General features: G+C 42.2%; 1 protein-coding gene across 18 annotated transcripts in view; it reads right to left on the bottom strand.

Annotated features, from left to right (window-relative positions):
- The window catches only part of nrxn3a (neurexin 3a), a 140,520-nt gene that overhangs the window by 75,384 nt on the left and 49,125 nt on the right, over positions 1-16,011 (bottom strand). For 7 of the 18 annotated variants that reach the window (XM_034525290.1, XM_034525291.1, XM_034525298.1 and 4 more), the window contains 2 exons: positions 15,143-15,444; positions 11,585-11,746 (listed from right to left, as the gene is read on the bottom strand). In XM_034525290.1, the coding sequence (XP_034381181.1) occupies positions 11,585-11,746; positions 15,143-15,444 (464 nt within the window). Of the gene's footprint in view, positions 1-11,584; positions 11,747-14,090; positions 14,136-15,142; positions 15,445-16,011 lie in introns of all 18 variants that reach the window. The other 11 variants (XM_034525292.1, XM_034525296.1, XM_034525303.1 and 8 more) reach the window with 5 other exon arrangements.

Here is a 16,011-nt window from a genome sequence, read left to right as displayed (position 1 = left end):
CCAACTGGTAGGAGGCCCCGGGGAAGACCGAGGACACGCTGGAGGGATTATATCTCCCGGCTGGCCTTGGAACGCCTCGGGATCCCCCAGAATGAGCTGGAAAGTGTTGCGGGTGAGAGGGAGGCCTGGGTCGGCCTGCTGAACCTGCTGCCACCGCGACCCGACCCCGGATAAGCGGGTGATAATGGATGGATGGATGGATGAAAGAAGCAGGACTGGACCATTTTTTTGATCTGTGATTCAACATGTAATTTAGAGTCAAACATTACACCCACATTTCTGGCAACAGGTTTTAAATAAGCAGCCAGGAGACCAAGTTGACTCTTGATGAGACTGGTGTTATTGTTTGGGGAACTGAATAATATGACTTCTGATTTGGAGTTATTGAGCTGAAGTGGAAGACGAGTAATTACCTATGGTGACCGAGTACGATCTTTCTAAAAGGTAAGAATAAAACCAGCCAAGTGCAGTGTCCTTGATGCCAACCCAGGTTTTGAGGCGATCGATTAAAATGGCGTGATCTACAGTATCAAAAGCTGCACTAAGGTCTAAAACTGCGCTCTCCCCCCTGTCTGCTGCTAAAAGGAGGTCATTAGTTACCTTGAGGAGGGCAGTTTCTGTGCTATGAAGTGCATAGCAGTGAAATTTCTCAGATATGTTATTATTGTTACACCTGTATGTCAAGTTGGGTTTTTGTCCTGTCTCCATATTTTTTTTGTGACTTCCTGTTTTATTTTGGAAATGAACTCTCCTCTTGTTTCAGGTTCCTTGCCTTTCCTCATGTGTCACCAGTCTGATTGTCTTCCCTGATTCCTGATGTGTCCACCTGTTTCCCCACTTCCCTCATGTGTACTTATAGTCGGCGTCTCCCCTTGTCCTGTGCCAGTGTGTCAGGTCCTTTCGTCTTGCACACCCGCCTTATATTATTGTCAAGTCCAAGTAATAGTTTTGTCTGTACCGAACCTTGTTATAGAGTCCTTGGTTGGCCTTGCGCCGTTTATTGCTTCACAGCTCTTCGAATTATTTCAGAGCTTTTTTTAGTGATTGATTATTTTCTCCTTTCCTCGCTAAAATAGGTTTTTGTTGGCTTCCCATTTTTTTGTATTTCCCAGCTCTATGGGTTTAGCCAGAGCATTTCCCCGTTCATCCCTCTTCGGAGGAGTTTTTTGTTTCCAGGGATTTCCCTGTGTATTTTTGTTGGAAATAAAGGATTGTCAGCTGAACCTCTACTCTGCGTCTGAGTCCTCCTCAAGAGTTCCCCCTGTGACAATTATGATTCATAAACTCTAGGAGTTGTGTTGAGATAAAAATGGAAGTTTTGAAATTGGCCTAAAATTGGAAACAACAGAAGGATCATGCTTAGGTTTCTTTAAAAGAGGTTGTACGATTGCATGTTTAAAAATCGATGGGAAAGTACCACTTGCTAAGGAGCTATTTATAATTAATAAAATACTGGGCCCTACAGTGCCAATAACCTTTAAAATTTAGTAGGAATAAAATCAAGGCTGCATGTGGCTGATTTCATGTGTGATATAAGTTGGGATCAAAAGGGCAATGATACAGGTTGAAAATGACTAAAATAGTTTTGAATGTCCCTACTGGCATGTAAAACTTGGGTTGGAGGGGTAATTTGTTGTCTTATTTCATTTACCTTATTATTGAAATAATGTAAAAACTTCTCACACATCTCTTGTGAGGCATCAATAAAATGACGGGGAGGGGTTTATGACCGTATCTATAACCTTGAATAAGAGTCTGGGGTTTGAATGATTGTTTAGGAGAAGAAAAAGGTTCTTGATTCTTCAAAGAGGTTCTTGAATCTTCATTGCCTCTTTCCAAATATCATAAAATATGTGGAGGGCAGTTTTTTCCTATTTTCTTTCCTTTCTCCTACAGTCTCTCTTAAGTTCTTTGGTGGTTTCATTTAGCCAGGGCTGTGGTGTTCTGTTTAACCTGTTGACCCTGTAGGGGGCAACAGAGTCCAGGACAGTCTGACAGGTATGATTAAAAAGAGAGACCAGCTCCTCAGTATCAGAATGTGGATTAAAAGCAGTTAAAGAAGCAGCAGTAAAACTCTCTGAAAATTTGCTAGCAGACATGGAATTAAAAACCCGGCAACGAGCAGGTATACTGTGAGTTGTGGGAAGTTGGGATAAAACCACACTGAATAAAATTGCTTTGTGATCAGACACACAGATATCCTTAATTTTAAAGTGTTCGGGGCTGAGACCATTATACAGGACGAGGATGTGACCCTTTGAATGTGTCGGCTGTTGTATTGCCTGAGTGAGGTTGAAAGATTCCAAAGTATCCATAAAATCTTTGACAAGAGTCTGAGATGGGCAGCAGACATGTATGTTAAAATAAGAATGTTGTCATATTGTGACATAAAATATGCTAAAAGTTCGGCTTTATCGGTCTGTAGATTATAACAATTATGACAGGGTCTTTAGAGTTAACCATGACACCAAGATGTTCAAAAGATGTATAGTTACCATGTGAAATGGGAGAGCATTTGAAACCTTTTCTGTGAATAATAGCAAACCCCCCCTCCCCTGCCTGACAGCCGGGGTTGATGAAGGTGGGTAAAATCAGGGAGGGTTGCCTCTATAAGAGGTCTACAATCTCCCTCAGATAACCAAGTTTCTGTGATGACAAAAAAGTCCAGTTTATTATCAGTAATACAATTGTGGCATAAAAAAGACTTATTATTTAGTGATCTGATATTTAAAAGACCAACATTTGCCAGAATCCTATTAATTGGAGGTAGTGAGGGATGTTGCAGGGGAACTCTAATCAAATTATTATGGTTAGCAGCAGCGGGATATGCCACTGAGCGTGCTGCAGTGGGTATGCGGTAGGGACTAATGGAGGTAATAAAAGGTGTACCAGTTCCTACTTTCGTGCCACCAACTCGCTCGTGGAGATTGTTGTTGTGATGACGAGCTGCAGCGATGCTTTCAGCTGACCAGAGGGAGGGGATGGAAAGCGTGGAGCGATCAGGCCAGGAGTAAACAAACTTTTTGCGGGAGGCTCTGTCGGTGTAACAGGGCCGACAGAGGAGTCCAACTGCCTTGATGGCTGAGATGAACGGAGAAGCAGAGAAGTTGTTGAGCCCAAGGAGCTGCGAGGTGGAATACGGCAGAACCATGCCAGCCGGGGAGGATGCAATTGCCAGCCACGGACCAGATCACCGGAGCTGGAGAAGTGACAGGCACGTCAGGACAATCCACAGGCGATCGGAACACACATCAGGACAGCTGAGAGGCGACCAGCCTCAGAGCAACAGCATGGAGCAGGGAGTCGGCTGGCTCGTTGGTAGCAGCCGGCTAGCCAGCTAACATTAGTTGTCCAGACGGCAGCGGTGAAGAGCAGGTGCCAACAGCAAGCAAAAAAATAAAAAACAATCCAAGACGAAGCATTTGCAGAATAATTAAAACGGAAGAATGGCTACACTGTTAAATAAAATAAAAAATAATTTAAATGAATGTTAAATTGTAAATAAGGTAGAATAAAACAAATAAAAACAGTCCCAGACGGAGCAACATTAAGTTTCGCCAGCGTCTCCGTTGCCAGGGTAAAAGTATATGTAATAGGTAGGCCTATATGTATAGGTAATAGGTAGGCCTATATGTAATCAAGCTATGAAAATGGCTTGATTACATATTACTATGTACACTGTTACATATTACTATGTACACTGTTAAGTACTTTAATCTAGAACAATGCATCATATGTTATGAGCTCATATGATTTGGATGGGAAATTGTACTCAATTGTACTCATGCTGAAAATATAGTGGAGTAAATGGGCATACTATTTCCCTCTTAATGTATCATAGAAGTAGGGGACCTCTTTTTTAAACTAGTGGAAGAAAATGCAAATAGAACAATTGCTATGAGAATATTTAATTACGGTAACAAAGTACTGTTACTACTGGAGAATCCCGAACAGCAGTCAGTGCTGTTTTGCTCATGTTCTGTGTGCTACAGTAATACAGGCACAGCCAGGCTCCATATGAGTGGTTGATGGAGGTGTAATGAAAAATGCAGTTATAGCAATTATGTGTTATTGTAGGCCATTATGTATTTTGTGGGTTTTGAGATGTAGGCTTTCTCTGTAATTGCTAGCTTATGAAAGGCATAATAATCATGGGCCAGCCAGCCACAGGGGCTGCCCAGGGCGACCAGTACCTGGTGCCATGGCAACAAAACATTTATCCATAATGCTGCTCTGTGGATGGCGAGGACAAGAGCATTGGCAGCAGGCAAATTAGCCCTAATGGCAGGCAGTGGAGGATGTGAGGGTGCTGGACAACTGAGGGGGAGCTAGTGGGTGCTGCAGATGTGTGGGTTGGTGGGCCTGTGATTAGGAGGGAGAAGGAATGAGGACAATCACATACTGCGTTTGTGACCAAATTAATGCATGTGTATGTGTGTGTTCCATGGACAATGAAAGGTTGTCCATTTTCAGATTTGGTCAGCTTTATAATGAACTAATCAGTGTTTGACAGAATGATGTGTGTGAACAGATAATGCGCTCTGAACAGATTTCACCTGCAGAGGTGGGTAACGAGTAACATTTACTCTGGTACATATACTTAAGTAGTTTTTTTAAGTAAATTGTACTAATTGTAGTTTTAATTGTGGATATACTGATAACAAAACTGGTATTGAGTCCGACACTGTGCTCACATACTCATATGTGTAAATGTGTAATAATATTCTGATACGTTGTATATAATAATACTTATTACTGTAGTCATCATATATGTTTATATTGTTACTGTTTTTTTCTTATTATAATATTTGATCAAACTCTGGCACAAGAATTTGTTTTATAAAGTTATCTTATCTTTTACTGAGGGTGAAATCTCTCTCAATATAAACAAATGCATACAGAAGGATTAACAAATGTATTGTTTTGTGATTCATATATAAAATACTCTCCAAAAAATATTTATCAATTTACACACAAATATTCATGAATTAAAACAATCCACACTAGAGTACTTTTTCAACAGGGAATTATCAGTAGCAAATTATATGTCTGTCAGGACCTTCTCTCCCTCTTATATATCTCCAACTGTATATAAACCTGGCTCTTCTGTCCACTCTCAGCTCTCCTCTGCTTTACACTTAGCCAGTCTGCCCACACACCAGCCTTTCTCTCCTCTCCTGCCTGCTCACTCCAGGCAACTCTCACAGGATCCCGTCTGTGTAGTTGTTGTTGTCTGTTGTGTTTCCTGTCACTCACCTGGTCTCTCGTTTCAGACACCTCCCTCCTTGTGTGTTCCCCTCCTGTGTGATTGCAAACTCCACCCTCATTGTTTCCACCTGTGCCTCGTTGCTTGCCTTCCTCGTGTATTTAGTCTGTGTCAATGATTTGTTGTGTGCCAGTTTGTCTCGGTCTGTTCCAGTGAGCTTACCAGCAATTCCCCATTGTGTTTTCTCTGTGTCTCGACCAGTTTTTGTGTACTAGTGAGTTCTTCCTGACGATTCTGATAACTTTGCCTATGTAACTGACTACCTGTGTACCAAACCTTGCTCGAGTTAAAAAAAATTTTCACCCAACTACGTTGTCCTTTGTCTGCTATTGAGTCCTGTTCCGTGTGGTTCCGAGTCCTAACAGTACAAAGTGGCCACCTATGGACTCAGCGGACTCAGACCCATTGTGAGCCGCCCTTCAGTCTAAGGGTAGCCATATTCACTGCAGTAGGAGCAACTTACCGCCTTCCGTCAATAAATGAAGGACATGGCGGAGAGACGGAAGGTGTTGGCATCGTTCGGTGGCCAGATCCACTTCTTGGTGGAAGCTCCAGACACTGTCAGCTTCACACCGCCTTCTCTGTCTCCTTACCTCTCCAGACCCAAACTTTTCTCCAGGGACTTCTTGGGCGTTCTTGGTCCAGTGCAGCCTGCACTTCGAGCTCCAGGCCACCTTCCATCCTTCGGAGAGCCCCGGTAGCATACATCGGTGCTCACCCTTATGGTCGAGCCGAGGCATGGGAGAGAGCCACGGTAGCATACATCGATGCTCACCCTTATGGTCGAGCTGAGTGAAATCAGAGATCGTCAATCTGCGATTCATTGGATCTATACACTAAGACATTCTCAAGCATTTTCAACATAGCCAGGCGAGCCAGGGGTGGAGAAGAGTAACGCACTACGCCGCAGCTGAGAGTGGGTTGAATGACTCTGCCTTGTATCATTGATGCCTTTCTGTTTGGTCTTTCAGACCCACTCAAAGACCAGCTTACTCCCCTAGAGCTCCCTCCGGGAGATATGCCGTTTCCCTCTAGCTGCGTGCACAATGTCTCTTGGCCAGAGAGGGAAGCTTTGGGCGACTGTGGCTTCAGCGGGAGAGCAAGGTCGTTAGTCCATGTCGATGTGTCCTTGGGCAAGACACTTAACCACACATTTTTCCTACTGGCTGTTCCTGCGATGTATGAATGAGCATGAATGTTAGTTTGTCCTGAGGGGCAAACCTTGCATGGTAGCCCCAGTGAATGAGTAAATGGAAATGTTGTTAAAGCATCTAGTGTTAAATCGCTTTTAATGGTCGGACGACTAGAAAAGCGCAATACAAGTACAGGCCATTTACCATTTGAAGACCGACATCAAGAATTATTTGGCCATTGGTATCATCTGTCCATCTTCCCAATGCCCTTCGGCCTCACCAATGCCCCAGCAGTATTCCAAGCCAGTGCTCCAACGCCTCCCGGACAACAATCTTTTCATTAAAGCATAACAATCTCAGTTTCACTCCAGTACAGTCAACTTCCTCGGCTACATCTTCAAGGTGAAGACGGACCTAGAGAAGATGCACACTGTTGCTTGCTTTGCCTGCCATTGAGGGATGTCTAGGATGTTGTCTCTGCTGAAGAAAGACTACCTTGCATTTTGTGACCGGTTTACCTCCTTCTCAAGGTAACATAGACACTCTCCCTTTCTGAAACTGTTGTGTGGTTGATTCAAGCTTCCTGGAAGAGCTACCTACCCTGGTTTGATCGATTGGGCAACATTGATGGGAGAAAAGCTATCTAAATATATATCTGGGTTTGCAGCTGTTTCTAAGGCTACTATGTTTGAGCATAGATCGGTACCGGTAGAGGGCTGGAGATTATTAAAGTTGGCTTTAATGTGAGTATGAATATGTATTCATGTTTAATTTAGGCTGACATATTCTTCACAACACAGCCAGGTTTCAATAAGACAAAATTAAATCGATGATCGTCTAATATTAAATCATTTACTAATAAAGCTTTAGATGACAGACACAGTCTCCATAGAGTTTTGGTAACTGCTCTAAAGGAAGTGGAGAGAAGGGTGTAAGACTACAACTCTGCTTGCTGGTCTGAACTCTGGGTTCTCATGGTCAATGATGCCAATTATGTAGGAAGCCCATTTCATCACCGGTCAGATTTGGGAGAGAGCCAGAGAAAACTATGGTGTCCGACTTTGTTTTTCCATATGAACACGCCGACTCCACATTCATTTTAGTAACCTCCGAATGCCGTAATAGATTGTCATCGAAGGAATGAGATCACAGATACAAATTGTAATGATCGCATATGTCTGTCTCGGCAAAGGACCTGTTTGTTTATTTTCCTTTGCACACTTAAAGTGCCGTACCGGTAAGATTATCGGTGGCCTGAAGCGTGAGCTCAGGTTTTAATAGGATCAAGTATTATTAATATTATTTGTATTTGTCATCGGGTATAAAATGTGACTGTGGGGGGTGAGACGCAAGGGTTTTTCGGCGGATTACAAGTAGAAGACTGCACAGGAATACGGCACACTGGGCCTTGCCACGTTTCCGCCTGTCTTGAACTTTGTTTGTCGGCTTTTGGGGGGGTTTGTTTGTCATTGGACTTTCTTTTGGGGACATTAAGAGACTTCGGGACTGTTGGGAGCCAGGGATGGAATTATACTTTGGGAGGGGTTAAATGTTTGTTGTGCATGTTCGTTTTGTGTGTTGCAGCGTATGCCGCGTATTTGGTGTCCGCAACTGACTGTTTAGTTTCATCTATGACTGTTTCACATTTGCCGTTCTTGGTGCTTTCAATCATATTAAGCAGGGACTCAACACTCAATATCAGATCCGCCCATTCCCTTAAAATAGCGTTGTACTTTTCCCCTTAGGTTTGATTAGGTGGGATAATTGTTACAAAGTTCGACATGAAGAGCGGGGAAGTCTTGCTGTTGTCACGTCTGGAACACCCTCTGAAGCCAGCTGTTGTGTACAACTACATCATAGTGTGTTATAAATAATGTATTATGTGTACATAGTGCTTATAAATGCTGAAGAGGGGGGCTTAAAGTAAAGGGTCACCTTTGTTGTCAGATCTTAACGGTAAAGAGGAACTCCACTGAATGTACACATTTTATTATTTTTATTACATTACATGTCATTTAGCTGATGCTTTTATCCAAAGCGACTTACATTAAGTGCATTCAACCATGAGTACAAACTCAGAACAACAAGAATCAAGAAAGTACAATTTCTTCACTAAAGTTAAACTACAAAGTGCTATCAGTAAGAGCCATTTAAGTGCTACTAAAGTGCTACTACGGTGCTACCTTCCCTATTCAAGGTATAGTTGAAAAATGTGTTTTTAGTTTAGACGGAAGGTGTAGAGACTTTCTGCTGTCAATGGGGAGCTCATTCCACCAATGAGGAGCCAGAACAGCCAACAGTCGTGACTTTGTTGAGTGTTTAGCCTCACAGTGAAGGAGCTACAAGCCGATTGGCAGAAGCCGAGCGAAGTGAACGAGCTGTGGTGTACGGGTTTACCATGTCCTGGATGTAGCCTGGACCCGATCTGTTCGCAGCACGGTACACAAGTACCAATGTTTTGAAGCGGATGCGGGTGGCCACCGGTAGCCAGTGAAGGTCGCGGAGGAGCGGAGTAGTGTGGGTAAATTTCCGGACCAGAACCTGTGACGCCTTCTGAGTGAGAAGGGGTCGTATTCTCCTGATGCTGCACAGCATGTACCTACAGGAGCGTGTTGTTGCGGTAATGTTGGCAGTGAGGGAGAGTTGACTGTCAAGTGTTACACCAAGGTTCCTGGCAGTCGGAGTCGGGGCCATCACTGAGTTGTTGAAGGTAATAGTCAGGTCGTGGGTGGGAGAGCCTTTTCCTGGAAGGAAAAGTAGTTCAGTCTTGTCAGGGTTAATTTTCAGGTGGTGTGCGGACATCCACTGAGAGATGTCAGTCAGACAGGCAGAGATTCGTGCTGCTAACTGCGTTTCAGATTGGGGAAATGAGAGGATCAATTGGGTGTCATCAGCGTAGCTATGGTAGGAGAAGCCATGCGAGTGAATTACATAGCCGAGAGAGTTGGTGTACAGAGAGTAGAGGAGAGGACCCAGGACTGAGCCCTGAGGGACCCCAGTAGTGAGAGGACAAGGCTCAGACACAGATCCTCTCCAGGTTACTCTGTAAGTGCGGTCGTTGAGGTAGGATGAGAAGAGGGAGAGCGCAGTGCCTGAGATACCCAGTTCCTGAAGGGAGGAAATAAGGATCTGGTGGTATCGCACACCTGGCATAGAGCAGGAAGTGGGCCAGCGGGGTATTAAATGGCTACTGCGCCACTTCCTTACCCTCCCTGTGGGCCGTATGAGGCTGTGTAAGTGTGTGAGTGTGTGTGTGTGTGTGTGTGTTGTCATCAACCTTGCACGCGCTGCAGCAGTTAAGTGCAAAGATTTGACATCAGCAGCTTGAGGGAACTACGTTCTCATTTTCCCCAATCTGAAACACAGGTAGCAGCACGAATCTCTGCCTGTCTGACCGACATCTCTCAGTGGATGTCCGCATACCACCTGAAAATTAACCCGGACAAGACTGAACTTCTCCTCCTTCCAGGGAAAGGCTCTCCCACCCACGACCTGACTATTAACTTCAACAACTCAGTGTTGGCTCCGACTCTGACTGCCAGGAACCTCGGTGTGACACTCGACAGTCAACTCTCCCTGACTGCCAACATTACCGCAATAACACGCTCCTGTAGGTACACGCTGTACAACATCAGGAGAATACGACCTCTTCTCACTCAGAAGGCGGCACAGGTTCTGGTCCAGGCTCTGATCATCTCACGGCTAGACTATTGCAACTCCCTCCTGGCAGGTCTACCTGCTAATGTCATTCGACCTCTACAGCTCATCCAGAATGCAGCTGCTCGACTGGTCTTTAACCTACCTAAATTTACCCACACTACTCCGCTCCTCCGCGACCTTCACTGGTTACCGGTGGCCGCCCGCATCTGCTTCAAAACATTGGTACTTGCGTACCGTGCTGCGAACAGATTGGGTCCGGTCTACATCCAGGACATGGTCAAACCGTACACCCCACCTCGTTCACTTTGCTCGGCTTCTGCCAATCGGCTTGTAGCTCCTTCACTTCGAGCTAAACACTCAACAAAGTCACGACTGTTTGCTGTGCTGGCTCCTCATTGGTGGAACGAGCTCCCCATTGACATCAGGACAGCAGAAAGTCTCTACATCTTCCGTCGCAAACTAAAAACACATCTTTTTGACTATACCTTGAATAGGGAAGGTAAAGCCGTAGTAGCACTTTAGTAGCACTTAAATGTCTCTTACTGATAGCACTTTGTAGTTTAACACTTTAGTAGCACTTAAATGGCTCTTACTGATAGCACTTTGTAGTTTAACGTTATTGAAGAAATTGTACTTGCTTGATTCTTGTTGTTCTGAGTTTGGACTCATGGTTTAATTCACTTATTGTAAGTCGCTTTGGATAAAAGCGTAAAAGCGTCAGCTAAATGACATGTAATGTAATGTAATGTGTGTGTGTGTATTAGTGCAATCCAGACAATTGATATGAGCAAAGCAACTAAAAACCAATTATCTTGAAGTAACTTTGATGGTCTGTAGCAGAGGCTATATTGAGATGACATGAATTGAGCTGAAGCAAAATAAAAATGGCAACAAATACTTGAAATGCCTAGTTGCCCATTCCGTACCAAAAACTTTTACAGTAATCTTGATTTATGTGAGCGTGATACATTTATTTTGAGGGTTATTGTGGAGGTCTTTACATGTGTCTTTGTACACATTAAAATAAATATATATATATATATATATATATATATATATGAATGTGTAGTACTCCATAGTGTATGTTTAGTCAGAAGTCGATCTTGGCACACTTAAGCTTGTAGTCCTCTCCATAAATACGACTCACGCACTCTATTGGCATATACTCCATTCCAGCTGATTCCGCGATCAGCTGTTTAACAGCTGGGCACTCCTAGCCAATAGCACAGCGTCATACCCTCATCAGCCTATAAGCGGACTAACGCCTCTCTTTAAATGTGCTGTATCCCTGCCTCTAGTTGTCTCATTTCATCTGGTTACTAATCCTTGGGGTCATTTTTTTCTTCATGATTGCAGACTCAGATATATATATATATATATATATATATATATATATATATATATATATATATATAAATAAATAATAAAAGGCAACACTTGTGAGTTATAATATATTCTATTAGATATCAGTATCAGCAACTTGTTTCTCTCCAACAAGCAGGAAACGATGAGCCAGGTACTTTACCTCCTTGAGACAACCCATGAAGTTGTTGCTGACTGGAGATCCAGGAAGGTCTGCGGTGCTGGGACTTCCACCCACATAGAAGAAGTCATCAGAGCCCAACATGGTGTAGTCCTCCTGGGTGTAACCCGTGGTAGTCAGAATCCCATCCACGGATATTGTCACCTGACAGAGAGAAATAAACAGTGAGTGTGAAAATATGTTTTTCTTGAATTTTCAGGATCGAAGATGGTCTAATGTTTTAGATCTAATGCACTATGTAATGTTCTATTGATCTCCTTGTGTGTCTAAATATGTAAATCTAATAAAGATAACAGAAGCGGTATGCAGAAGCAGACAAAAAACACTCAAACCAACGGAGAAGAGGGAGGAGTTAGTGTCAAGCCACACAAAATGGAATGCAAACATGCAGACATAACTGGCAGAGGACACACCCACACTGCAGGACATCAGGTAAAAACCTCCAAGCTCTGGCAACATTTTAATTTGAAATGAAAGTCTAGTACAACAACATTTTAAAACAGTAATAACAATCCATTAATTCTATAAAGTATGATATAACATGCTGAAAGGAAATTAATTTGTATCTTATACCGTAAGTACATTTTACTTATACTACTTCTACATTTTTTTTAATTGAATGCCTATAGAGTAGTTTACTCTGTATGATCCTTCAACTTCTGTTGTTCTTTTATGGTATTTTAGATTTTCAAAATGTAATGATATTTAAAGAATTCCAATATCAATTAGAATCCTGTTTTCTTTACTAGAGATAGAGAGACAAAAGACAAACACATGGGTAAGTAGCCTCACCTAAAGGTGAAGAATTATTTGCATTCACTTGCTGCTTAGCTTAGTTTAACCAAGTGCTGTACTGAAGCAACATGCCACGTCTACTCAATTTCAACCTTGATTGTCTTCCACTGTTTATTTTAATTTCATTAGCCTACATTGATCCCACTTCATCTAAACATTTATCTCCAAAGGTAAATGTCCACTCAAGAGTGCTTTGTAGACTGTACACAGCACAGTCTGTGTATAATTACTGTTCATCCAAAATGCTTGTTGTGTTAGTGGATAGGGCTCGAAATATCACATTCAAATCCACAGTAGTGCATGATCAATTTTTGTTGTGCACATATTTCCCAGTTCTCCATGCACCAGTGGACGTAACTCAGGTCTGCCAACTATCATGCACTGAACCCCTTCCCCCCTTTCCTGATTACCACTATCCAATAAAGACAGAAAGCCCCCCCAAAAAATGTGGTCAAGCCAGCCAAAGCTTCCGATTTTAATGAGCATCCTTTTTGTCCCGTTGGTACCTGTACTTGAAGTAGCCTAAGGCCATTTGCAGTTGGAAATAGTTTCACTGTACACAAATTATATAGGTAGGTTATGGGAAGAAAACTACTTCATTAAGGTCAGAAAAACATCATAGTTTATATTAAAATAACTACAATGTAATAAAATTACTAGTATAAATAATTATTCCTGCCTTTGCAGAGTGTTTTGCGCGAAGTTACGTAATGTTAAGTAAGATGCCCATTGCTGTTGCATAGCAAGGGTAAAGTCAACATTGAGTTGCAGTGTTCCATCCCTACCATCTCCACCTCCCTCCCACCTGCAGTCAACTTTCTGGCCTGTTCTACTCATTAGTCCCATCACCAAATGTGAAGGTGATGTTTCACAGTTCTTTTAATTAACATTAAGACATAAAGACTCTTGTTTTGGCCCATTTTACATTTCCAGATTGAGTGCACGAAATCAAGTAAAATTGAGTTAAGGTCAATACAAGTGTCCTGTCAGTGTCCTGTAGCCGACCATCCTTCTGGCATTACACCAGCCTACATACAGTAGATTAGCCTGGACAATTCGACTTTTGTTCTCAGGAGCTACTACATCTGGACTACAGAGGAGGACTGTCTTCCCTCTCTGCAATCAACTATGGACTGGCCAGCATAGTATATATATGATATATAGTTAGGAGATTAGGGGCAGTGTCTCTTTGTCAGAAGAGCACTCACTACGTTAAATTGTAATTAGACTTCAGAGCAATTATGTTAAATGTATATAGTTACTTGTGTGTTACTTTTGTAATTGTGTTACCCATGTTAATGCTTGTCAATGCTTTGGGTGAATACAATCCCTATTTTTACCCTATTTACCTGCTCTCCCAGCTTTATGCGTACCCTGTCCTTCACAGATTGTAATACGCTTCTTAACAGTTATCTAAACACCCTAGACACAACAATCTGAAATGAAACAGTTTCAGTAAAACCCTAGAAGTGCAAATGTTATGTTTAACTAAAGAAGAGGATGAAAAAAAAGAAGGAAAGCACAAAAGCAATCAGGAGAATGAAAGAAGGACAAGAAAAGTAAAACAATCATGAAAGCTGAGAAATACCATTGTTTTTTGTGGGGGAATGGTATTTAGATTTATGGAAGTCCAAGAATATGAAGAGGAAAATACACAGCAAACTAAAGAATGATAAAAAATAATGATATCTACCATACAATGGAGTGTGTTTACCATTGCGCGTTCAATGCCTGTTTGCTTTTCACAAAGGTGGGGTGGGTAAGAAACACATTTACACAGTTGACCATTGGGTTTGTTAATACATTAAAGTAAAACAAATGAACCAAATGATGAAAAGTGAGTGAGTTAGTACACGTTAGTAAAAACAATGGTTCATGTCATTCCGTAAATGATGACTTACTTACACTCAATGGTAGAGGTTAACAGGTGGAAACAGAGACAAAACATTAAAAGTATTTGAAAAGCATCCAGAGGTAAAGATGTGTGTGGTCTGTCTCCATATCAAGGTTCTACCATGTGTGCTGTCTTTCTCAAAAGTATTTTAAAAGATATGTGTTGTAGAAAGGTCCATACCTATCAAGGTATGTGCAATTAAATTTGTTGCGGGTAAAATAAAGTTAACTAATCTGTTTTGTACACCTGCTTTGAAACTGCTTATATTACAAAGCTGTTCGTCTCGACAACAGCTGGGCTCTACATTGCAGCATTTTGCTCACGTATGAATGACAATGTGAACAATTATTTGCATTGTTGCAAGTGACTACATTCTTGGATTATATAATCTTATAGTCAGCTAGCAGCCAGTTAATGTTCCAAAGCTGCTCTGTGAATAGGTTGATGACTACTGAAATGATATGACAAATACCTACTTACCCACCTGTCTACTTACGTACCTCCTTGTCTAATTACCTGTCTACTTGCCTAGCAACCTGTTACCTACCGACAGACCTACTTACCTACCTTTCTTCTTACCTACCTACCTACCTATCTACATGTTTACCTACATAGCTGTCTACTTAACTACCTACCCAGCTGTCTACTCACCTAGCTATCTGTCTACCTACCTGTAAACGTACCTACCTGTAACAACTACTTGCCTACAAACCTGGTTACCTACATACCTACCTATCAACCTACCTATCAAACTACCTACCTATATGTCTACCTATTTACCTACCTAGCTGTCTACCTACTACCACCTAACCACATGTCAATAACATGAGTTCAAGAAAGCTGTGCCTTACCTGCCGGAGGTTGCGGGTCACTTTGACATCATGCCACGAGTTGTCGTTGAACTTCCCATTGACTGGCTCTACGATGGCCTCAAAGGCTCCAGAGCCCAGATTGATAACGAGGGAGACAGCGCCGTCCTTCAGTGCCAGGTTGACATAGTCAGCTGACTTGCCGGTGTGAAGGATAAGGCCGTTGCGCTGCCACGTCTTGAAGGATAGTGTAATCTCATCGCTGCTGCTCTGGATAGGGTTCTGGGAGAGATCGTAGCAGAAGTACTCTGAGCCACGGAAAGTGGCCACATTCTCTTCTCTGGCTGGGTAAGAGTACAAAAGAGGAAAGGACAGATTTAAATAAAGCCCATAATTAGCAGTAAAAACATAGCTGTTTGGAGTTGGATATTATTCTCAGGATCATAGCTTCAATAAGATGCTGGAACCAGAGCTCTACTTAAGTCATATTGATGACTTAAGTAGGTTAACAACAAGGTTAAACATACTGACGGTATGTTTTGGTTATTTGGCTTAACAACTGCAATTCCACTATGCAATCATACAAAGCTGGTCATCCGCTCGGTAAATCAACCCAGGGTTTCTCAATAGGCCTCTGAGGTTTACATAAAGGGGCGTGTTAGCAGTATCTGACCAATCACAATGGACTAGACTGCTGTTAGCAAAGAGACATATTTTTCAAATGTAAACTATAATATTAGACAAATACAAAGAAGTTAAACACATTATTCAGACTGAAAGTAACTGTGAATGTGTAAATTACCGGATTTATAATATCACTGCTTCATCTAATTCAATTCAGTTTATTTTGTATAGGCCAATATCACAAATTACAAATTTGCCTCAGAAGGCTTTACAATCTGTACGACATC

This window comes from Cyclopterus lumpus, chromosome 22, assembly GCF_009769545.1.
Source record: "Cyclopterus lumpus isolate fCycLum1 chromosome 22, fCycLum1.pri, whole genome shotgun sequence".
NCBI classification, from domain to species: domain Eukaryota; kingdom Metazoa; phylum Chordata; class Actinopteri; order Perciformes; family Cyclopteridae; genus Cyclopterus; species Cyclopterus lumpus.
Note: the sequence above shows the minus strand (reverse complement) of the source record. Positions and strands in the feature narration are given on the sequence as shown.